The sequence below is a fragment of the Geotrypetes seraphini genome, chromosome 1, assembly GCF_902459505.1.
Source record: "Geotrypetes seraphini chromosome 1, aGeoSer1.1, whole genome shotgun sequence".
NCBI classification, from domain to species: domain Eukaryota; kingdom Metazoa; phylum Chordata; class Amphibia; order Gymnophiona; family Dermophiidae; genus Geotrypetes; species Geotrypetes seraphini.
Genome location: NC_047084.1, coordinates 323299140 through 323323860, shown reverse-complemented (window position 1 = coordinate 323323860; position 24721 = coordinate 323299140). Strand labels below are relative to the sequence as shown.

The window sequence follows — 24721 nt, the reverse complement described above, 5'->3', positions numbered from 1 at the left end:
AGACAGGCCGTGACCTGTTCGGGCCGCCGCGGGAGCGGACTGCTGGGCGGGATGGACCTATGGTCTGACCCGGCGGAGGCACTGCTTATGTTCTTATGTTCTTATGTTAGGACAGGCCAAGGGCCCAGCAAGCCCTGCATCCTGTCTGTAACAGTGGTCAGTGTAGCATACAAGAAAAGTCAGAGATCTGCCAGCAGACATAACAGCAAACATCACTCACGCTGCCTACTTCACGTGCACGTGTTTACTTCACTCATGCTGCCTACGGCCAAAGAGTTAAAGCAGTAGTGCTGCGAGAACGCGAGCAGGCACCGGATCTCACCAGGTAGGAGGGGTGGGGGTGTAGGAGACTCTGGATAGATGTGCGGGCCTTGCAATGACTGCTGTAGGGTTTCCAGATGTCTGGTTTCCCCGGACAAAAATAGCAAAATAGAACAGCTACCCAGACTTCCCAGAGAGTCCTCAAAAAGACTCCCAGACATCTGGTAACCCTACCCTAGGGAAATTTTATAGGCATGTATTTGGCCATGATATATAGATGTATGTATATAAAGCTCTCTTAGAAATATATGTGTTCTTCTATGTGGCCTGAGATTAGTCATGTTTGGATGATGTATGGGTGCAGTATAGGAGCTGGTGTAAAGGTATGTGGTTTCTTTTAGCCATGTTTTCAGAAGATTTCTGATGCTGTTTTATAAAGATATGTAGGCACCTATGTGTCTTTACAAAATAGCCTCAAAATAGGTGCCTGTTTGGCCCTTCAACCTGAGCAACCTGTTTTAAAGTTACCCTCCACATGTATTGGAGTGGAGGCATAGCCTAATAATTATAGCAACAGGCTGAGAACCAGGAGAGCCCAGTTCAAATCCAGCTGTGGCTCCTTGTGACCTTGAACAAGTCACTTAACTCTCCATTTGCTCAGGTACAAACCTAAGGGGCCCTTTCACTACAGGACGCTAAGTCCTTAATTTGGGGTTAGCTCACAAGAACAGGTTAATGTTTATGTTTATTAAAACCTGAAATACCGCCAAATCTTTTAACATAGGTTAAAGCATTTTGCAGTATTTTACCTATTAGCGAACAGTAACTCACATGTTACTTTTTAAAAAATATTTTTTGGAAGGGATGTGTCATGATCAGAGAGTGAGCATTCCCACGTTATCCAGCTAGTGCATTATAATTAGTTGATGCTAACTTAGGGTTGCCACATGGCTCCAGAAAAAGAAGAACGGATTGAGGCATCTGGGTTTTACTTTCATTCAAAGCAATGGAAATAAAACCCGGATGTCTCAAACCATCCTCCTTTTTCTGGAGCCATATGATAACCCTATAACTGGATGACACAGAGTTAACATGGGAACACCTAGCACTCCTAAATGGAGGTGGTAAGTGTTCCTGTGAAAACTGTATACAGGTGCAGCGTGCTAATGTTATTAGCACATGATCCGCATTAAAATATTTTAAACAATCCTTCTGCCCAAGTCACACCCCGTTCTGCCCCAGCCCTGCCCCCTCAGCCTGTTCTCATTGGGAGGGGCATCTGCACATGTGCAGATGTGATGCGGTGACATCACCATGTTGCAACCACGCTTGCTCAGATGCCCTCCCGACGTGGTCCCAAGCTGGGAGCTTTTCATAGCCTGGACAAAGTGCCGGGTTTTGAAAAGCCGTCTGGACGGCCAGACATGTCCTCTATAAAGAGGATATGTCTGTTAAATCCGGAAATCTGGCAACCCTAAATTTGGGCCTAGCATACATTAGAATATGTTAACCCCAGATTTCACCATACTTTTAGTAAAAGGGACTCTAAGATTGTGAGTGCTCTGGGAACAGGGAAACTATGTACCAGTATAACTTGCCTTGGAAAAAGGTATAAGCTAAATGCATAGAGAAATATAACGGGGGATTTGTTGTCATTTTAAATTGAACACAAATATTTATCTTTCTTATTTCATCTTAAAACCTTTTTCACTTTCCAGGTAGATGTGTCTGGAAACTGTAAAGTTACCTACCAGGCTCGTCCAAACCAAGTGACTAAAATTAAGGCCCTGAATACTTGTAAAAAAGTAAAGACAGGTTCTACAAGCTATAGTAAGGTACAGTAAGCTTCACTTTGAAACAATTACACTATTTATATGTCATAGAAGCTTTCTACCAAAGGGAGAATTCATCAAGGGGTGATAACCGATTTAGCATGTGCTAACGATTAACATGTGCTAAACGCCAAGATGCCCATAGGAATATATGGCTAGATTCACTAAGCAAACCGATTGTGTTCCGATCACTTTGCAACCCCTTAGCGACCAAATTTCCCTCCGGCCCGATTCACTAACCTCTCCTGCGATCCCGCTTCCAATCCGTGCATGCAAATGAGAGGAACTGCATGCAAAGTAGGTAAGGACGCGATTCACTAAACAAATTTCCCGATCCGACTAGGCTGGTCGATCAACCCAAAAAGCAACAATGACAAATCAGGGACTTCCTTAGACTCCTCCCTAAGGAAGTCCCTGATTGGCTGAGGTGCCACAGGCCCCTCCCAATGGAGAAGCCTGAGGCGCCTCAGCCAATCAGTGCCTTCAGATGATGCATCGGGGCATGGCCTAAGGCCAGTATCGCAGCAGAGCGGCAGGAGCAGGAGGACTATGGGTTTCCTCTTGCTCCAGAAGACAATCATGGGAGGCATCAGGAACAGGAGGGACTGGGCACCCCTTCTGCTCCCAACAATTCTAAAGGTAAGGGGAGGGGCAAAGTTCACCACCGTTGGCTTAGCTGGCTAAACTGATTTTCATTGGCTGGCCGGCTAAGGCTAACAGCCAAAGATAGATCTGCTTTCTAGCCTTTTGCCTTAACCAGCCAGCCGATGAAAATCGGCGGTGACTGGTATTGTCACATAACATAGCCCATCACTAGGCTAGCTGTCAAGCCAGATATTGAGTGGGAGATATCTATTTGTCTCCCACTGAATATCAATGGATAAGCTGGCCAAACAAGGCATTAGACGGCTTGGAGCTGTTCCTGACTAGCTAAGTCCTGCTGAATAATTAGAGGGGGAGGGGGGGATTGACTTTAAGTACCAATCATTGTCTCAAAATGCATGCTGACTTACAGTACTGCTCTTCATAGTATGACATACAAGGATTGTTTTTGGTTTTCAGGTTTTGGACATCATTACTAAGGCCACATCTGCTACTATTTACAGTCTAGAGGACAGTTTTATTAAATCAGTACTGGCAGAAGAAAATCATGTTATGTCTCTGAGTTCTTTTCAATCATTTGCTGCTAAAGTTGTGTCAAAGTAAGGATAACGTTTTTGCATTTTCCTTTGTCTCGTGCTTTATATACTGAATGTATGTTTGTATTTATCTGGCTATCTATCTGTATTCTTTTTTTATGAGAAAAAAGACATATATTTAGGTTATTTATTCAACAAAATGATTCAACAATTAGTAACAATTAGTGTGTGAACTTTTCATTAACATAACCAGTAACACTTCCTTGAGTAGCAATAACTTTTGGTGAACATTTCTTGGCCCATTGAGAAATTTTGACCTCTTCCTCCTTACTGGGGGCATAGCCAGCTTTGGATTTCTGGGGGAAGGAGGGGCAGGGGTGGACTGTGAGGCAACGCACTTTCTCTCACCCCCCCCCCCCCCCCGCCACTGTCACAACTGCATTTCCTACCTTTGCTGGCAGGAATGCCAGCCAATCACATCTGCAACCAGAAACTGTCTCAGTGCTGCTTCTGCAGGGGAGAAGCCATCCCTGCCAGCCAGTCAAAAGGTACTCCAGTTGTAGAGGGGGTCTAAGCCAAAAGTGGGGGACCTAGGTACAAATCTTACCTTAATTCTGTTATATGTTAATGTGAGCCCTCCAGGAACAGATAAAACCTACTGTACCTACGAGAGGCACACCACTGCATTAGCCATCATACCTGCAGGTGCCTTATAAATTCAGGTGCAGTTGGTATTTGTACAGAAATAAAAGTTTTAATATGAGAGTTACATCTGGGTCCCATTGTTCAAAGTCCACCGCATTGACATTTGCTTGCTGCTCTGTTGGGAATGGCCATAATACCTAAAGCTGTCATAGCCGTCACTTTCACATCTTAGCAGGTTGGGAGGGGGGTCATGCCCAGTGGCGTAGATGGGGTGATTAGTACCCGCCCTCTTCCCCGTCCCCCCCTCCCATGCACCTTTTTATCTGCAGCACCAGGAGCCACGAAGTTGCTGCTCGTGTCAGCTTTGGCGCTTTCTCTGATGCACTTCCTAGGCACAGGTCCCAGAAGTGACCTCAGAGAGCGCCGAAGTCGATGCAAGCAGCAACTTTGTGGCTGCTCACGCCAAAGATAAAAAGGTGTGGGGGTAAGAGAAGGAAAGGGGTGCGGGTGCGCAGCAGGGGGGGAGGAGAGCAGGAGGGGTGCCAGCACCCCGATGAAGACCACGCCTGGAATGGAACACCCCCCCTTACTATGTCACTGGTCATGCTTTCATTCCCCCAGTGGTCAGCTGCTCAATCAGGGCACCTTTTTGTACCCTGGATGTGATTGAAACAGTTCTAGATAAAAATGTTCTTCTGCTTTGCCTTGGACGTTTCTTCCTGTTGCATTATCGCTGAAAGATGTCCTGATTTGGGGCCTGCCCTGGTCCTGCTCAAAACACGTCTCCATCACCCCCCCCCCCTTGCTATTTGGATGAACTGAAGTGGAAAAAGTCCAAATTCTATCTTTTGGAGTTAATTGTTTAATAGATTTAATCAGCGCTGATAATTGACAATTAAGACCTCATAATTGACGTAAATTGCATTTAATTGGATGCTAAGCACCTACTTTGGTATACACCTACCACTTTGAGGTAGGCACTTAGTCCAAAGCACCTACCACAAAGTAGGCATGGTTTGGGAGAGGATCGTGGGCATGTTTGCATGCAGGCACCTATTTTAGACTTAGACATAAGCATTTAGGCCAAGAAAGCCCTGGCATAAATAGAGTGTGCCTAAAGTTAGGATGCCTAGCGATACCTAAGGCCACGTAGGCAGCGCTAAATGTTATTCTAGAAAGTGCACCTAATTTTTAGGTGATTCAAAACAAACTTTCAAATTTTTTAGTGCTCATAGATAAAGTTCTCAGACTCCGGAACCCAGCAGCGGCAATTCTTATGTTCTTATGAATGTCTGAAGGGGTCACCTCTTATATATATATATATATATATATATATATATATATATATATATATATATATTTATATACTAGTCGTTAAGCCCATTACATTAACGGGTGCTAGAATATATGTCTGTCTGTCTTTTTCTTTCTGTCTCTCTCTCTCCCCCTCCATTTCCCTGTGTAGCGCTGTCTCTGCTTTCTTCCTTACTCTGCACTCTCCAGCTGTAACATTACTGCCTCGCTTTTTCTCCCTGCTCCTGATCCTGTTTCCTTGTAGGTGACTCTTCCTTTTTTTTTTTTTTTAGTTCTTCTTCAGTCTCAGTTCTGAACATTCCCTTCCTCGGTCTCTCCAACTGCAGCTCTCTTGCCCTCTAAGCCCCTGCTGTGCATGTCGCTCCTGATCCCCTTTCACTGACCCTTGCGACTGCATAATTTTTGTTATGCCGGCTGGGTTTCCATGGCAACCCTGCTCGCTAATGCCCCGAACTCTCACTTACAGTGATCGTGGTCTCCTTGCCACCTTGGGGTCTGTGAGTGTGGGGCCGTTTCCTTATTTCCTCGTGGGAAGCTGTTTTGCAGGCTAGTGGGTGTGAGCGGCCGGGATCGCGAGCATTGCCCAACGTTCTGTTGCCGACCGTTACAATTGGGGCCTTGACTCCCTTAGTTCTGGCTGAAGTTATTTTTAACTTCTAAGCCGCGGTAGCGGCTTCTCTCACGATCCCTGCCTGCGTCAGAAGCCTTCTCCGATGCAGGTACAGCTCGTGAGAGGAGCCACCACCGCAGCTTAGAACTTAAAAATAATTTCGGTCAGAACATTATCTTGGGTTTCGCGACTGTGGTACAATTTTTCCTGGTCTCTAATCAGGTCCTGTTTGATCTGCCACTGCCTGGAGGAGCTGAAGAGCAGAGAGGCCCGCGTACAGATTCTCTACCGGCCACTGTCACAGCTAGGCGCGCATGCGCACTCCTGCGGCCACAACACGTAGTTAAGAGTGCGCATGCGCGACTAGGGTTTTATTATATAGGATATATATATATATATGTATTATTTATATATTTTAAAAATTTCTATACCGTTTAAAACTAAACGGTTTACATAATTTACATACATAATTTTAAAACAAAAACATGATAAAATAAACATACAAACAATCCTCAGAAATCATGTCAAAAAAATAATACCATAGCTTGCATAGTAAAGATCAAACTGAGGAGGTACAGGATAGCTCAGAGTGATGGGAGGTGGAGTGAAGAAAATGCTAATAAGGCTCTCTACTCTGATCTTGTGGGAAGGAATTGACTGCCCAAGAGTTCAGGAATGATATGCCTATTGCACTAGACTGTAGACCAGTGGTTCCCAAATCTGTCCTGGGGGACCACCAGCCAGTCGGGTTTTCAAGATATCCCTAATGAATATGCAAGAGAGAGATTTGCATACTTGTCACATTCATTATATGCAAATCTCTGTCATGCATATTCATTAGGGATATCTTGAAAATCCGACTGGCTGGTAGTCCCCCAGAACAGGTTTGGGAACCACTGCTATAGACTATTGTAACATCATCTATTTAGGAGTACCCAAAAATATTCTAAGGAAATTAAGGGATAATTCAGAATACAGCTGTTTGATTGATTTTTGGTTTAAAAAAGAACGACCATATTAGTCCATATTATCGTTTACTTCATTGGCTGCATTTGGAGGTAAGAGTATTATTCAAATTATCCTGTATCTGCTTTAAGCTGATATTGGGATTGTCTCCAGCTTACCTTTTTCCTCATTTTGTGTTGCATAGACCATCAAGAGAAACTAGAAACTTCTACTTATTTGCTTATCCAAGAATTAATAGGTGTAGATATAAGACCTTCTTAGATAGGACCCTAGCATTTCAAGCTGGTAGGCAACAATCTTGGTTAGGTAAATGTATTCAGCAAGCTATGTTATCCTATTGCTGTTTTTGGAAATTAATTAAGATCACTTTGTTCGATAAGTTTATTACTTAGTGAGATTTATTATTGAAATTCTATTTTACAAATATTTGTATTTTTTACTGTATTATTGTATTTCACTGATTGTCCAGCTCTTTTTAGTGTAAACCGCCTAGAACTTTTGGTTATGGCAGTATAAAAGAATAAAGTTATTATTATTATTATTAGAAGAGTATTATCTTTGCTGGTGTGTGGGAGGACAAAGCATACCTGCTAACAGACTGTGATTACATGGAAGAGAGAAGGGGGAAAACTGGGAGCAAAAGGATTGAGAGGGACTACAAAAAGAGTAGAGTTGAGTTGAGAGATTGCTGAAGGATAAGGAAATGAGAAAAGAGTGACTGCTGGAAATGAGAGGAGAAAGAATACTAGGGATGCAGGAGGAGCAATAGTATCTCTGCTAGGATGAGAAAGAGAAAGATTTCTGGAGGAGGAAAGAACTGAGAGAACACTAGGAATGTGTGTGGAGGGGAGGACTTGAGAGAGGAATAAGGAAGAACTGAGAGGATGGTGTGGATAAGGAAAGAGATTGCGAGAGATGGAGAATTAGAGACATTTGACTGCCAAGATGGGGGAAGATGTTTTGGGTGTTTCTGAACCCTTTTACAGCCATTTTTCAGATAAGTTCACATTTTTTGGATTCTCATCAGGAATATTTAAAGATAATATATATACAGTATATCATTACAGTGCTACGATTAGAAGTGACACCTTCAGGCGTTCATCTGTGTGGGCTTGTCCTGGAGTCTGACAACTTTATCTATGAGCACTAAAAAATGAGAAAGTTTGTTTTGAGACACCTATATTGCATTGAATAGTGCCATTTCTGTGTTTTGATTTTGCATGTACTACCTTTGAAGGTGTGCCAGATTTAAGGTAAATTCTTCCCGTGTTTTGGGGTTTCCTAATTTTTAGGTGCCATATATAAAATAGGACCCTTACTATGCAGTTTCAATTTTTCTTTTTTTGGAAGTGACGTGTCAGGGGTAGAGAATGGAGGCATTAATCAGCTAATGCACTGACATTACCACTGCGCTAAATGATTAGCGCATCCATAATACGAGGAGCCCTTAGTGCCTCCTACTTCCTTTAAAAAGTTTTAAAAAACCTGTTTAAAGATGCATTTAACATTTGATCTCTAGACCTCCGACCATATGCTTCAGGTCCTTAACTTTTTACCCTCCCTCTCGTCTTTTTTCTTTTTGTTTATTCTCTCTAACAAAGAACTGTAACTTTTCCCCTCTACCCTCCACGACTCATGTTTGTCTTAAATTTGTAAGTTTGATGTTATTGTGTATGTTTTCACACCTATGTTTTTAGGAAATTGTACATCGCTTACCAAATTGAATAAGCGATTCATCAAATATTAATAAAAACTTGAAACTTGAAATAGGAGGTAGTAAATGCTCCTGCATTAAAATTTTTTTTCAATACGAGGGTCATTTCATAAATAATGCACAGGTTAGCAACATTGGGGAGTGGATGATGCAATTGCAGTAAACCTTTTTTCACTTTCACTTCAGAGCTTGAAGCAGCAGGACGGGTGCTTAGGAGCTCTGTAGTGTACACAGTGTGGCTGTGACAACTGTGGGAAATGGAGGCTGCGGGTCTCTCGGGTACTGTGTCTGTTGACGATCAGAGATGCCTGGACAATGCAACCATGCTGAAACAAAGATTCGACATTGAAGGTCAGGCATTCTTGAATCGCATTGTTGCTATTGATGAAACGTGTGTCAGAGACTTTGAGCCAGAGCTGAACTCAAAGTTCAATGAGTGGAGAGCTCCATCTCCTCATGACCAAAAAAATTTTGACGAGCTCAATCAAAAGTCAAACAAATGATGATTTTTGCTTATGATCATGAAGGCATCATCATCAAAGACAACGTTCCATGTGGAAGAAGTGTCAAAGCAGTGTATTAACGTGATTTTTTGCAAAAATTGTGCAGAAAATGCACAAAAACCCTCCTCAGTTGACCTTGGCTGGGCCACTCATTCTTCATGACAATGCTTGCCCGCACATAGGGAATGTCGTCATTGAAAAACTACTCGAATACGGCTGGGAGATGTTACCTCATGCTCCCTACAGTCCAGACATGAGTCTACCAGACTTCGACCTTTTTCCAAAGTTGAAACAGCCTCGTTTTGCATCTCTGGAAGAGCTTTCTTCCGCCGTTACCTGAGCCATTTGGCAACTGATCAAAAACGGTGTCATGGATGGAATAATGAAGCTTCCCGGACATTGGGACTCGTTCATTGGAAAGCAGGGAGACTATGGGATCCTTTTATCAAGCTGTGGTAGGGGTTTAATGCGTATAATATCGCACGTTAAACTGCTTGCCGCACTAGCCGCTAACGCCTGCATTGAGCAGGCATTAATTTTTTAGCCAGCTGTGAGGGTTAGCGCGTGATGAAATGTCCGACACGCTAACCCCGCTAGCAAGGCTTGATAATAGGACCCCTATATTGAAGAATTGTAAAGAAATACATGAAAAAAACAACATAAACATGTAAATAAAAAAAAAAAAATAGTGTGCATTATGTATGAAATGACCCTCGTAGCTGTGCACTACAAGAAAAAATACAATAGAAAAATGCTGAGTTTTAAGGCTGCCCTAGAAATGGGCTTAATTCAGGGGAGAGACCCATATAAAGATGTGCTAACAGTGGCGTAATGAGGGAAGGAGGCACCCAGGGCGATGTCACCACCACCACCACGCTATGCACCCCCTCTCCTGCATTCCTTCTCCATCACACTCCACCCCCCCAGCATACATCTTTAAGTGATTTCCAGCAGTGAGCAGCATCTCTAACCTGCTGCTCGTGCCAGCCTCAGCTCTTTCTGACATCACTTCCTGCAACCAGGAAGTGATGTCAGAGGGAGAGCTGATGCCGGTGTGAACAGCAGGTTAGAGATGCTGCTTGCTGCCGGCAGTCATTTGAAGCGGTAGGTGGGTGGGTGGAGAGGTACTGGTGAGCCTGACAAGGCTGAACCTGGAATGGTCCATCCCCTCGCTTCATCACTGCATGCTAAGCCCATTTTTTAGCACATCTTTGTAAAAAGGCCCCCCTAAATTACTTATTTTCTCCCTTCTTATTTGTCCTGTTTTAAAAAATAATTTTCACTCTCTGACCATGTAGGCAAAAGCTTGAACTGCAGTCAACTAAGGCTGGTCCAAGGCAGATTCCTGGGAAACAGGTTGCAGGCATCATCAAGGGACTGGATCCTAAATATGTGTCAGTTTCTCTTATAGCAGAACCAGTCAAAGCAGAGTGTGAAAACTGTCCTTCAGTAAGTATTATAGTTTAATTTATGCTTTTGTTAAAGAGGGACGTAGCTACAGGTGCACATGGATGGGTAAGATTCTGCTCCACAACAAAATCTGCTTGCACTCCAGGAAAACTGGATTAGGGTGCTCAATGACACCTGACATTTAACACAAGTACCTCCTTCCCATATACCCATCTGTGCCCCTCATTCCCCAGAAATATATGCTCGATATAGGATTTTGACTTGCATCTCCCTAAGATCCACAGAACTACCCATGGTGTGAAGGTTAGTATAAAGCTCAAGAAATTGTTGGCCATGATAACCGGTTCCCAACTTTCTATTCCATGCTTGCATAACCTTATCAATTGGATATAATGCAATGTCATTCTTTAGTAACCAATGGCAAGTAGACAGTTTACTCATTGCTAAGAGAACTTTCAATATCTGAGTGTTGATGTTCCCATAGTCCATTGCAATCCCCCATCTACTACGGAGTGAATGATAGTAGTTTCACGCCTGAAGGTAGGCCCAAAACTGGGACCTTGGCACCTTCTATTTGGCCTTTACTTGACAGAATACTGGAAAGGGTCCCTCTCCCCCTTCCCTCAGGTGTCTCAAAAAACAACAGCCATTCTGTGCCCATTCCTGAAACCTTGACCTCCTAAGTCCTAGGGGGGAATCCATATTTCCAATCAAATGTAGGAATGAGGATGCCTCCAAGGACTTCTGCTGTCATGTTCTCCAGGTGACCTGGATTGGGGCTATAAAATGGAGTTTATGGGAGAGCCCCTTTTCGTGTGTATCAGATTTATAAAGGAGAATGGACTGTGGGGAGAAATTTGGTCTGACCATGTATAGCCTCATAAATAAGCCGCCTCAAGGCTGCTAGATTGTATAATCTAATATCTGCGTGCCCCAATCCCCCCATTTGTTTATCCAGGGTCAACCTATGATAACTGATTCTAACAGATCTATTTCTCCATATAAAAGATCCCTCTATGGAACAAAGTACCCACTCATCCTTTTTAACAATCTAAATGTGCATAGTCTGGATAGGGTATAATAATTTTGGTGACATAATCATTTTCACCAACGCTGTTCTTCCCCAAAGTGTTAGAGGAATATCCTTCCACTTCATACAAAAGGTCCTGATTTTGTCCATATGATCTAAGACATTGACCTTGTACATAGCTTTCAAGTTGGTACTGAGATAGATGCCCAGATATTGCATTGGTTTCCCACTGGTGGGAAAGAGACATTAAAATACTTATATAATGTAAATGCACATGAGTCGAGTCTTTCATTTGAAAGGAAACTCTGCAATGAGAGGGCATAGGATGAAGTTAAGAGGTGATAGGCTCCAGAGTAATCTAAGGAAATACTTTTTTTTACAGAAAGTGTGGTAGATGCATGGAACAGTCTCCCAGAAGAGGTGGTGGAGATAGAGACTGTGTCTGAATTCAAAAGGGTCTGGAATAGGCACGTAGGATCTCTCGGAGAGAGAAAGAGATAATGGTTACCATGGATGGGCAAACTGGAAGGGCCATTTGGCCTTTATCTGCCATGCAGTGGCGTACCTAGTATATGTGACACCCGAGGCCAATCATTTTTTGACACTCCCCCATCTATATGAAAAATATGATTTTTAGTAACAATCCACATATCGCACAACAAGAATGTACCTAGGAAAAGGCAGCATTTTAAACACTGCAGTGAGCACTAGAACACCAACACATACATTTTAAAACTAAACAAGCCAGATCCCGCACAGTCAATTGATCCTGTAGTCAATGCCAACTGAAAACTATGTCCTTTTCATACACACAGAACAGAGATACACCCTCGCCCAGTATGGAATAATCTCAAACTAAAAACAGAAATATTTTAAACTGAACCGCCAAGAAACCAGACTCTGCATACAATGCAACACCACAACACCACAAAAACAGTGACACATGTCCCCTAATACTGTGCAAAATATAAAGACAGTAAATGTAAATTTGAAAAAACTGATACATAACAATCACCACTTTATAAATTAACAAATAAAAATAAAACAAATAATGAGAAATAAGAAAATACCATTTTATTGGACTAATCCCCATAAGCTTGGTCCCCATCCCCACAAACCACCTGATTCCATCCACACAAGCCTTGAATTGTTTTATATTGAACTTATTATATTAAAGTATAAAAAGAAACAATATTCTGTACAATTATCAATTTATAAATCAGCGTCTTCTCCCCACTCTCTCTTCCCCATTTCCCTTCAGCATCCTCAGCCCACTCTCTCTCCACTTTCCTTCAGCGTACGCACATAAAAACAAGCAAGTAATTTAATATCATTTTCATTCTATTCATTCATAGAAATTAAAGTCTAAATAATGCCTGTCACATAACAAAACATGATTTTACAAAAATAATTCCCTGCACAGTCAAGCCTGCAAGGATTACTAGATGTCTTTCAGCAGCTCCTCTCCCTCCCTCTTACCTTTGTGGCCAAGTCAAAATGATCTACCAACAATAAAATTTTAAAAACACAAAGCACACTGTACGCAGAAAAAATGTTAATTATCATTTATATTCCGCGGATTTTCAAAGAAGTCAAGGCAGATGACTTTATGCAATATCATCTCAGTAACAACTATACAAAAATAGACAAATGTAGGGGGCCATAGTGCACACAGTTTGATCACTAAATTGAAAATAAAATTATTTTTCCTATCTTTGTTTGGTAATTTCATCAGTCTCTGGTTGCACTTTATTCTTCTGACTGTGCATCCAATATTTCTTCCCTTCTTTCAGCCTCCTGTATGCTTCCTCTCCTCCAGATCTCATTCCCTCCCCCAACTTTTTCTTTGTTTCATCCTGCCCCCTTCTTTCTTTCTGTCTCCATGCCCCCTTTCTGTATGTCTGTCTTTCTCTATCTCTCCATGCCCCATTTCTTGCTTTCTTTCACCCTGCCCCTTCTTTTTTTCTCTCTCCATGCCCCCTTTCTTTCTCTATGTCTGTCTTTCTCTCTCTCCATGCCCCATTTTTTTTCTTTCTTTCTTTGTTTCACCCTGCCCCCTTTCTTTCTTTCTTCCTGCCCTCCCCCATGCTACTGCCATTGGGAAACATGCTACTGCCATTGGGAAACATGCTGCTGCCACCGCTGCCGGGGAAAGGCTGCCACTGCCACCATCGGGAACAGGCCTACGCCGAGTTCTCCCTCCCTGCTTTTCTTCCCCGCCGGACCGATCGACTCTCGCCGCCCGATGTCAATTCTAACGTCGGAGAGGACGTTCCAGGCCAGCCAGGCAGCGAATGGCTGGCCCAGAACGTCCTCTCCGACGTCAGAATTGACGTCGGGTGGCGAGAGTTGGTCGGAAGAAAAGCAGGGAGAGCTCAGCGCCGGCTTGTTCCCGATGGCGGCAGTGGCAGCCTATTCCCTGATGGGTGGCCAGCTGTGCACCCCCTTGGGGCGTGCAACCGGGGCAGACCCCACCCCCCTTGGTACGCCACTGCTGCCATGTTTCTGTGTATGCCAAGGTTCCAGCCTCCTAGAACCTAAAGGGAGCAATTCAGATTTGTCACAGTTAACTCAGACCTGTGATTTTCCAAATTCCCGGACTAACCCCAAGGCTGTCTAGGTATAAGAGGATATCAACTGCAAAAAGGTTAATTCTCTCTTGCTCTCAAGTCTGAATGCCCTTGATGTAATGTGACTGTCTGATCTTAACCACCAGTGATTCTATAACCAACAGGAAAAGAAGGGGAGACTAGGGCATTCATGCTGTCTAGGAATTTTTATGCTTCTGCATGATCTCATAAGAGAAGCACTTTGCCGTCCTTCCATACTTGAATATGTGCTGGGTAGATGAGTGCAAACCAAATCCCCTTGCAGTGAAGTGATGTGCAGATGGGGGCCATCTCCTTCTGCAGTAGGGCTATCTGGCTGGAGTAATCATTGAATAGGAGCAAGCAATGCCCTTCATATTCTCATTTGTCTATAGTAGGCCTGCAGCAATTGTTCCTTTTCACGCCAGTTCAAATAGCGAGCTATCGTCGCTCTAGTTCTTGTGCTACTCTCCTACTTTAGGCCAATATGATGTACGCGTTCACAACTTTTTCATTCCATTTTCCAAGCCCAGCTGTTCGGGCATGTGTGGAAAAACCGATATGGGTCAGAATCATGCACCGAGTCCAGTAGGCCCACAACTCTCAAATTTTTCCTTCTCTGCCCATTTTCCTGCTACTCCAGCTGATCTGTGAGAGTATTTACTTGTTTCTGAAGAAGCTCCATTTGAGCATTCACTTGTTGTGCTTTGTCTTTCCGCTCTGAAACTGTGTTCCACTTCCACCAGTTTTTGTGATTACAAGTCAAGCTTTTCATTGATTCCTTCTACTGCTGATTGTAACTTGTTCAGATGATTTTCCAAAGCTGTGGTCACCATGCAGGATACTTCTTGTGCACATTCACTTAGAGGGGCAGGAACTTCTGCTGCTTTGTCTGCTATCTATAAGGTGCTCACCTTCACTTTGTCGGTTAGATTTTGGTGGGAATCCCTTACTCCCTGGCCTTGGAGAGGCCTCCCACTCCCTTGCACCAATGTGTGCAAAAGCTACAGAATTTCAGACCAGTGTGCAGGGGTAATTAGCCAATATTTTCTGGATGTCTGTGGAGCCTGAGTGAAGCATGTTTTACAAGGCAGCATGCATCATGTGACCCCCGGGGGATCTTTATTCTGTCATAGCTTGCCTTCATTGACACTACTTCCTGTTGCCAAATGGGTGGGATGTGATAGAGCAGCGGTCTCAAACACGCGGCCCACGGGCCACATGTGGCTCTCCAGGTTTTATTTGCGGCCCGCGGTCTGGAGGCGATCATTCTCTTCCTTTTCGAGCAGCAGCTGGCTCGTTCATTCAAAGCCACGGGTTGGCAGCTCCTTGCGCTATCCACTCTTGCATTGGAAGCCTCTCTGATGTCACAACATCAGAGAGGCTTCAAACGCAGGCATGGATCTCGCAAGGAGCCGCCACCCGCGGCTTTGAACGAACGAGCCGGCCAGACACGCTGCTGCTCCAGTGGCGTACCAAGGGGGGGCGGTCCACTGTTCTCCCTAGAGTGCGGCTCGCGGCTCATCTAGAGCAGTGGTGCCCAACCTGCTTCCCTTCCCTTCTCACCACTGCCATCGTGGTTCAGGCCGGCACCATGTTCTTTGATCTCCCTGCTTCTCTTCCCTGCGTGGCCGACCAACTCTCGCGGCCCGACATCAATTCTGACGTCGAGAGGATGTTCTGGCTAGCCAATCGCTGCCTGGCTGCCCGGAACGTCCTTTCTGACGTTAGAATTGACGTCAGGTGGCGAGAGTTGGTCGGCCCCGTGCAGAAGACAAGCAGGGAGATCTCGGCCTGTTCCCGGCAGCGGCAGCAGCCTATTCCGTGGCGGCGGTGGCATGGGGGAGGGCAGGAAGGAAGGAAGAAAGAAAGAAAGAAGATGGGGTGGGGACAGGGAGCCAGAAAAAAAAAGCAAAAAATGGGGCATGGAGGAAGGAAGGAAGAAAGAAAGAAGGAGGGGGGACAGGGAACCAGAAACAAAGCAAAAAATGGGGCACGGAATCAGAGAAAGACAGACATAGAGAAAGAAAGAAAAAGTTGAGAATGAGGCCTGGAGGAGACAAAGCATACAGGAGGCTGAAAGAAGGGAAGAAGTATTGGATGCACAGTCAGAAGAATAAAGTGCAACCAGAGACTGATGAAATTACCAAACAAAGGTAGGAAAATTATTTTATTTTCAATTTAGTGATTGAAATGTGCCAGTTTTGAGAAAGAAAAGATATTGAAGTTTAAATGTGAGTGCTGCAGAAAAAAATAGAGTACTTGGAGGGCCGCAGAAAAAATAGTTAATGTCTTATTAAAGAAATGACAATTTTGCATGAGGTAAAACTCTTTATAGTTTATATATCTTTCCTTTTAACTGTTAAAGGAAAGTTTTATAAACTATAAAGAATTTTACCTCATGCAAAATTATCATTTCTTTAATAAGACATTAACTATTTTTTCTGCTGCCCTCCAAGTACCTACAAATCCAAAATGTGGCCCCACAAAGGGTTTGAGTTTGAGACCACTGTGATAGAGAGAAGGTATCCAGGCTGGCCTGGTTTCATTGCTGCTGGTGAGACACATGCAAATTTGGAGGACTTAGGCAAGGAAGAGATCCAGACTGAGGGGGTTGTTGAGAAAAAGCGATGCTGGACCTGGGGGAGGGAGAAGAAGGAGAGAGAGAGAGATGGGTAGTGACCACCCATGTTGACTCTGTGCCCACCTAAAATGTCAAGTCTGGCTACACTATTGTGTTAAATTAGCTTTAAGTAAGTAAATCCTACAACTGTAGATTTGGAGGGGAGAGGGGTTTGAACTTTGAAATTATGTACAGTATGCAAGACCTTTGCCTGTAGATTTTACACCAGTTTTCAAAGGGAAATATTTCACTTTGAGAATGGGATTGGGAAAATTGTGCATACAAATCTGCCTCAGTCTGCTGTTAGTGTGGGTACATTTCCCCCATAAACTTGTGTGTAGGAGTGTCCCTGTCCCTTCCAGAACCCCAGAAATGTCTTCTATATCTGCAGGTAGAGCTTAAAGCACATAGTGGGATTGTATATTTAATATACAAATTATCAGCTGTTAAATGTGGGTATACTTATCTGTCCTATTTTGAGTTCTGGATAAAACCTCTCAAGTCATTATTTTAGTTTTAATTATTATGATGTGTTTTTTGATTGATTATATTATTGTATGGAAATATGTATGTTAGTATGTAATCCGCCTAGAAACTAATTGATAGAACTCAATATAAATATTAAAGATGAGTGGACAATTTTTAGAGACCACATGGAAGTGGTCGCCAGCCACTGAAGCCTAAGAGAACATATAACCTAGAACTAAGCTATAAATAAAAGTATTTTATCTCAGCTTATTATGATGACTTTACAGGTAGCTGAGCACTGGCAAGCCATCAAAAAGCACCTCGAACCTGAAAGCCTTTCAAAAGCAGAAACAGGCAAAAGTTTTTTGTCTTTAATTAAGAGTCTCAGACGAGCAAACAAGCAAGACATTCTTCAGATTCTTCGCAAAGAGAATGACACATTGCTGTAAGTTGTGTTATTTATTTTGTAATCTAATTGCATTAAAAAAATAGAAAGGAAATTGAGGAAAAAAATTAAGGGGCCCTTCTACTGAAGAATGTGGGCTTAATGCATTGTACTGCAGAGAATCAATATTCAGAGCAATTTAAGCAGGCCAAACGTCAAGAATGACATTGTGACAAAATTCATCACTGTTCCCGTCCCCACGGTTAACCACAGGAAAACATCTCCATGATATTCTTTAAGGGAAGAATCAGAGTATGAATAGTCATAATCACTGATCCTCAAGTCCTGCATTAAAGAATGCTGGTGTAGAAGGACTGAGGTTGAGATAGACACTAAAGAATGATATGGGATTGTTTCCCATGGTTATCCGCGGGGACAGGAACGGTGATTAATTCTCTACACCAATATACAGCAGCACTAAGCTGAGCAGTGCTGCTGAATATCAACCCTGACTGGCCACAAAAAATGTGGGCCAGTTTATAGTGAGCCAAGGGGCAGTGTTGGGGAGGAGCTAGGGCTTATGGAGGCTCCAGCAATATTCAGCCGGGGCCCCCATAAGATGAGCGGGTGAATTTAGGACACCTCAAAAGACAAATTTTTATGTGGGCCCCAACCATATATTCAGCTGGGGCCTGCATAACTCTGATGCGTGCCTAGTTGAATATTGGCCAGGCCTACAAGAGCTCTGGGTGGCCAGACTGCCAAGACTTAGTCCCCAATATTCAGTGCTGGTGACTCATCATGGCCTGGCATTGAATATTGGAGGCTAGTTCAGCCAGCGATGGTAAGTGTTTAAAAAACCACTGACTGCCACTGGCTGAATATTTGGGGAGGGGGACAGATTTATACTGTATATCAAGCCCAGATTTAATGCAGCATTTTTAGGGAGCATTCCCTCTATTTTGTATTGCAGGTCATGCTCCTGGCCATTTAAATTGCTTGACTGAGGTTAACAATGAATACTGAGTGGCACTTAACTGGATAATGTTGTTGAATATCCCCTCTAACTGCTCATGATGAAACTGGCTACTTTGTGTGTGGTCCCATGCTGGAGTTAGGGCACAGCAGAAACTTAGCTGGTGGGCAGCAATTTTCAGTCTGCATAAAATCAGAACAGCCATTTTAAAGAGGTAGCCACAGTGGGCAAGAGTGAGTAGGCATTGCTCCTGCTGTTTTGATACTAGACCACCTGGAATTAGGCAGGTATGCCTGATACGATCTAGGAGGGGAAAGGGCTTAATGTTCTGGAGTAATGTGGATGGGAGGCGGATCCTGCAGGTGTGGTCCATGATGTGTTTTGGGAGGAGGAAGGGGAATCAGAGGGCATGGTCTGGGGTGGGGGTGGGGAGAGGGAGTAGTCAGAAGTACATAAGCCTAGACATCAATTGGTTGTTAGCTTCCAAATTTTGATAGTTAACAGCTTTTTAGACAAGTTGTATAGATCCATGGTGAGGCCCCATCTGGAATACTGTGTGCAATTCTGGAGGCCGCATTATCGCAAGGATGTGCTGAGACTGGAGTCGGTTCAGAGAATGGCCACCCGGATGGTCTCAGGACTCAAGGATCTCCCATTCGAGGAACGGCTAAACAAATTGCAGCTATACTCACTCGAGGAGCGCAGAGAGAGGGGGGACATGATCGAGACGTTCAAATATCTCTCGGGCCGCATAGAGACGGAGGAAGATATCTTCCTTTTCAAGGGTCCCACGACAACAAGAGGGCATCCGTGGAAAATTAGGGGAGGGAAACTACGAGCTGACACCAGGAAATTCTTTTTCACAGAAAGGGTGGTTTATCGCTGGAATAGTCTTCCACTGCCAGGCCAGCAGCGTGCCTGATTTTAAGGCCAAATGGGATCGTCACATGGGATCTATTCAAAGGGCGAAGGTAGGGGAGGGATCTATTCACAGGGCGAAGGTAGGGGAGGGACATTAGGGTGGGCAGACTAGATGGGCCTTGGCCCTTATCTGCCGTCTATTTCTATGTTTCTATGTTTACATTTTGGAAGTGTGCAAAACTTTGGGCACCCGAATCAGGGTGCCATACATAAAATCTGGGAGTTAGCACCTAAACACTGCAGATATCCATGTCACTTACAGAATTTTACAAGTTATGTGAAAGTTGAACCCCGCCTGACATATCCATTTCTACACCTCCTTGCAAATACACACTATGTAATTTGAGCAGGTTTTTAGAGACTAGGAGAAGGAAGAAATGGTGCACAAGGATGGAGAGGAAGGGGAGGTAGAGGGAAGAGATGGTGCACAGGGAAGGAGGGGAAGAGGAGAAAGAGGGACACATGCTCAAGGCCTTCTGGCTCTCACTCTCTCCAGGCAAGAGGCAGGATCTTCATTCACTGGCACCGGCATGTCATGTGGGTTGGTGTTGTGTGCCGGTGCCAGATGGCGTAAGGGTTTCTGTTTGGGTGGGCGGGGGATACCAATTTGCACGGGGGGAGGGGCATTCGCAAGCAAGGGGGGGTGATGCTGGTTCTCAGGGGGGGCGTTCGCAGGCAGTGGAGAGTTATGCCAGTTCTCCGGGGGGGGGGCTCGCAAATCGAGTCAATGCTCAGTTTGCGAGTCACGATTTGCTCGAGTGTTTTGCTCATCTTGCAAAACACTCGCAAACCGCGTTATTCGCAAACCAAGGTTTGACTGTACTGTACATTTATTTTGTGGTCCTGTATTTGCATAGGCATTATCCGTGTTCTGCATGTCTGACCAAGGCTAGGTGTTCTAGTAGGAATGAATGTTGAGAAACATACAGTGTAGTTTATTTTTGTGGTTAACCATTATGTATTGTTAATAATATTATATATTGTGTGTATATTTAAAAAATGAATGTAAAAAACTGCAGGGGTGGGGCTTTTGAGCACCCTCAATCATTTTGAAAAGTTGGCTCCTATGTAGGCAGGCACCTATTTTAAGCCAATTCTGTACAGAAAAGTATGTGCCCACTTTTCTTTATAGAGTACTGGTAGAAATTAAAGCCCACCTACATATAAGGCATGATCCCTTGTACTGACCCAATAGCTGGTGTAAATGGCCAACCTAGGTATGCACATGAATGTGTAGAAATTATAATATTCCATAATTTACATGCTGTGCCCACACTCATCCCAAACTCCATCCACATGCCCACCCATCCGCAGTGCACACACTATAAGTCAAAATGAATTTAATCTTAATATACTGCAAAATCATAACAAAAATAGTTTGCAAAACAGTATAAGAGACAAGGGGTGAAGATATGAAAAACAGAAGAAAGTACAAAAAGTTAGGAAGTTGTAATTATGTGGGGTGTGGGAGGGGAAAAATAAAAGCTAATATGCTGCACAATGAAATTTTAAAGCAGTCCAGGAAGGATCAAGTCATGGTTGTGGAAAGCGTTGGGTGAAAAGTTATAGTTTATAAATTCATTGAGTTAGTCCAATAAAGAAGGTATTACCTTTTTTTAAATTTCTAAATATTACCTTGAAAAGTGGACTAATATGGCCACCACATCATTTCACTCATGATTGTTTTTGAAAGTTTGGGAGGAGAGTTCATTCGCAAGTGAAGGGGGAAGGGCAAACTTTTCCGGAAGTCAATTTATAAGAGGTGGTTTATGGCACCCCAGTGGTTACTCACATGTGTAAAGGCTGAAATATTGCAATTTACTTTCCTTCTTTAATTAGGCAGCTCCTTACACAGTAACCAGCAGAGCATGCACAGTATCAGCATACTTACACCACATGGACATTTTTTAATTGAAATGTGCATGCGCACTTAACAACCATCACTCCAGAATGTGCACTACCATAATTTCCCCAGAATGTCTCTCTTCTGTACAGCCAAAAGTATGTGTCATAAAAATGTGGTGGTAGAAAGAGCTGACTTAAATCGGATAACTCTATTTATACCCATGCCAAAAGCTCCCCGAGCCTTTGAAAATTCAGCCTTGGACAACCACTGCACAAACGACACACTGTACCAATCAGCTGTGCAAGGGGTGTGTTCCATTAATAGCGTGAAATAATCTGGCCTCAAGGTCTGCTATTTATAGGGAGTAGTGTACTTTCAACCTGGAAAATGAATCTCCTCGAGTAGAAATGGAGATCAACAAAGCATTACTGACCACAGGCCAGATGTATCATTCCACTTAAGGTCACCACAGCAAATGCCATCTGCATTGGGCTCAGCAGCCTCTCAGTCACATAAGTACAGAAAGTACACATATATGTATAAATTGTGTATTTAATAGTGCGTTTTATTATGTTCAAGTAATTGTATTGCACTGTCAAAGTTTAAAAATCAATAAAGATTTAAAAAAAAAAAAAGAAGAAGAAATGGACTACAATTAAAATGAGGCAGAATATGAGTGTTCACATACAAATATGGCAGTGGCGAGTGGGGCCTTTTGACTGAGGATTTGCAATGTGAACATAAAGCACAAATCATAAATAGCACAAAGTCCCAGACAAATGGTTCATCAAGTCCAATATTGTGTCTCGATGACCAATCTAGATCTTGTGAACGTGTACCTAGCAAATGCTAACAGGGAGAACAGTCCTTGTTGTTCAGTCCTAAAAGCAAGAGGTGACATTTTCCAATTAAACTGTTAATGCTGGGTTCTATATTAGGAGTCACTGCCCAGGAAAAGGATCTAGGTGTCATTGTTGAGGATACGTTGAAACCCTCAGCTCCATGTGCGACGGCAGCTAAGAAAGCAACAGAATGTTGGGAATGATCAGGGAAGGAATGGGAAACAAAGATGAAAATGTTATGATCCCCTTGTATCACTTTATGGCACGGCCACAACTTGAATACTGTGTGCAGTTCTGGTTGCCGAATCTAAAAAAAAGATATAGCGGAAATAGAAAAGGTACAGAGAAGGGCAACAAAAATGATAAAAGGATTGGGACGATTTCCCTATGAGGAGAGGCTAAAGTGGCTGGGGCTCTTCAGCTTGGAGAAGAGACAGCTCAGGGGTGATATGATAGAGGTCTACAAAATACCGAGTGGAATGGAAAGGGTAGATGTGAATCGCTTGTTCAATCTTTCCAAAAATACTAGGACTAGAGGGCATGCGATGAAGCTGCTAAGAAGTAGATCTAAAACAAACCAGAGGAAATATTTCTTCACACAATGTGTAATTAAACTCTGGAATTCATTACCAGAGAATGTGATGGAATCAGTTATCTTAGCTGGGTTTAAAAAAGGCTTGGATAAATTCCTAAAAGAGAAGTCCATGGGCCATTATTGAGATGGCTTGGGGAAATCCACTGCTTGTTCCTCAGATAAGCAGCATAAAATCTGTTTTACTACTTGGGATCTAGCTATGTACTTGGGACCTGGGTTGGTCACTGTTGGAAACAGGATACTGGGCTTGATGGATCTTTAGTCTGTTCCAGTATGGCAGTTCATATGTTCTATGGTTCTTCTATGCTAGTAGCCCTTCCACCTTCTCTGGTTATAAATTCCACTAACCTACTTACTGTTTCTGAGTAAGGGAAGCCGTTCCATCCACGTTATCATTGGGGTTGCAGTTCTCTGTACCTTTTCTAATTCCCCTGTATCTTTTCAGAGAACTGCACATAATTCTCAAGACGTGATGACACTATAGAGTGGTGAGGAGGCATTAAGACATTCTCCGTTACAATTATCTACTCCTTTCTGATTAGCTCTTAATATTCTATTTGCTTGTTAGACCACTGTTGCACTTCTCTTAGGCACCCTAGCGCCATGCAGTGAGAGCTTATTCTATAATGCCGTCTGTTATAGAAAACTAACCTAACTAGTATCAATGTGCCTTACATTCAGTTGTTTGCAGTTATACCAGCCATAGATTGGCAACGGAACACGTAACTTACTGTATTCTGTAAATTGCTTATGTGCATGACAGGTCTGCCCATACCTCTCCTGTGCTTGTATTTATATACTATCCCCTGGATTCTGTATGGGTTACTCAAAGTTAGGTGTGCAATTTTGAGCAAACTAATGAGCTAATTAGATAATAAAAAATCAATTATTAGTTTTAACAAGCACGTAACTGGCAGTAATTAGAAGGTATGTGCGGATCTGCCCTAAGCCCTATTCTACAACATGTGCACCTAACTCCAAAAGGGGTGTGGCCATGGGAGGGGCATAGGTCTTTATTTATTTCTGGAAAAAAATTTGTATTCCGCACTATCAACATTTCTAGGTGGATTCCAGCAAACACATAATTTCAAACAAAACAATACATAAAACAGAAATTACGCCTTACTGTGTTCTTAAATTGAATTGAAAGGATTTCAAATGTAGTAGATGGTGCTATATGTTGATTTAGTTACATTTGTTTGTGTTGTTGTTCATTTTTGTGTTTCTTTGATTGTGATCCACCTAGAATAGGAGGTAGAATAGAAATTTTAAAATAAATAAATAAAATAAAAATAGGTGGGATAGGGGCGTTCCCAGAAATTAGACGCAACGTTACAGAATACCCGCATTTGTGGGCCTGCCTTTGGCAGGTGTAAATACTCGCACCCAAAGTTAGGCACAAAACGCGCGCTACACTAGTATTCTGTTAAGACTATTCTGTGCAGAGCACCCTTTACAGAATATTAGCTTAGCACGGATCATTTCAGGCCCTATTTTTGGGTGCTATTTACAGGATCTGGCCCTATGCCACTTATGTGTGTCTTTACAGAATAGAGTTTTGCTGCCCCTGTTTTCTCTGCATTTATGTACACGAGCAACACTTGACGTTAAGCATCCAGTTATAGAGTTGCCCCGATTGTGCACAATGGGGGTCAATGTTCAAAGCAATTGAACTGGCCAGAAAAGGCTCCTGGCTGGTTACATCGCTTGTGCAGGGCTATCCACTGGCATTCAGTGGCACTTAATCGGTTGATGCTACTGAATATCACCAGAAACCGCTAAACTGAGAGTCAGCTATTTTGTAGGTGGTTGGCACTTATGGGGATCATAATCAAAACTTAAACACGTCTAAAAACCTGTCCCAGTCTGCACTTGGTCATCCTAAAAGACAGGTCGTCCAGGTGCTGATAATTGAAACAGCTTTTTGGACGTCTCCAGGGACTTTTTAGGCCTCTGAATCCCGCAGTGCACCCAGAGCTGAAAGGGATATTTCTGGAGGAGTGGTTATGGCGGGATGTGGGCAGGATGTGGACTGACTTAGATTTAGTTGTTC

At 43.2% G+C, this 24721-nt stretch overlaps 1 protein-coding gene across 4 annotated transcripts in view; it reads left to right on the top strand.

Annotated features, from left to right (window-relative positions):
- Positions 1–24721, top strand: part of MTTP (microsomal triglyceride transfer protein) — a 119246-nt gene that overhangs the window by 39597 nt on the left and 54928 nt on the right. For 3 of the 4 annotated variants that reach the window (XM_033957187.1, XM_033957215.1, XM_033957207.1), the window contains exons 5-8: positions 1980–2096; positions 3156–3295; positions 10283–10433; positions 17391–17548. In XM_033957187.1, the coding sequence (XP_033813078.1) occupies positions 1980–2096; positions 3156–3295; positions 10283–10433; positions 17391–17548 (566 nt within the window). The remainder of the gene's footprint in view (positions 1–1979; positions 2097–3155; positions 3296–10282; positions 10434–17390; positions 17549–24721) is intronic. The other variant, XM_033957197.1, reaches the window with a different exon arrangement.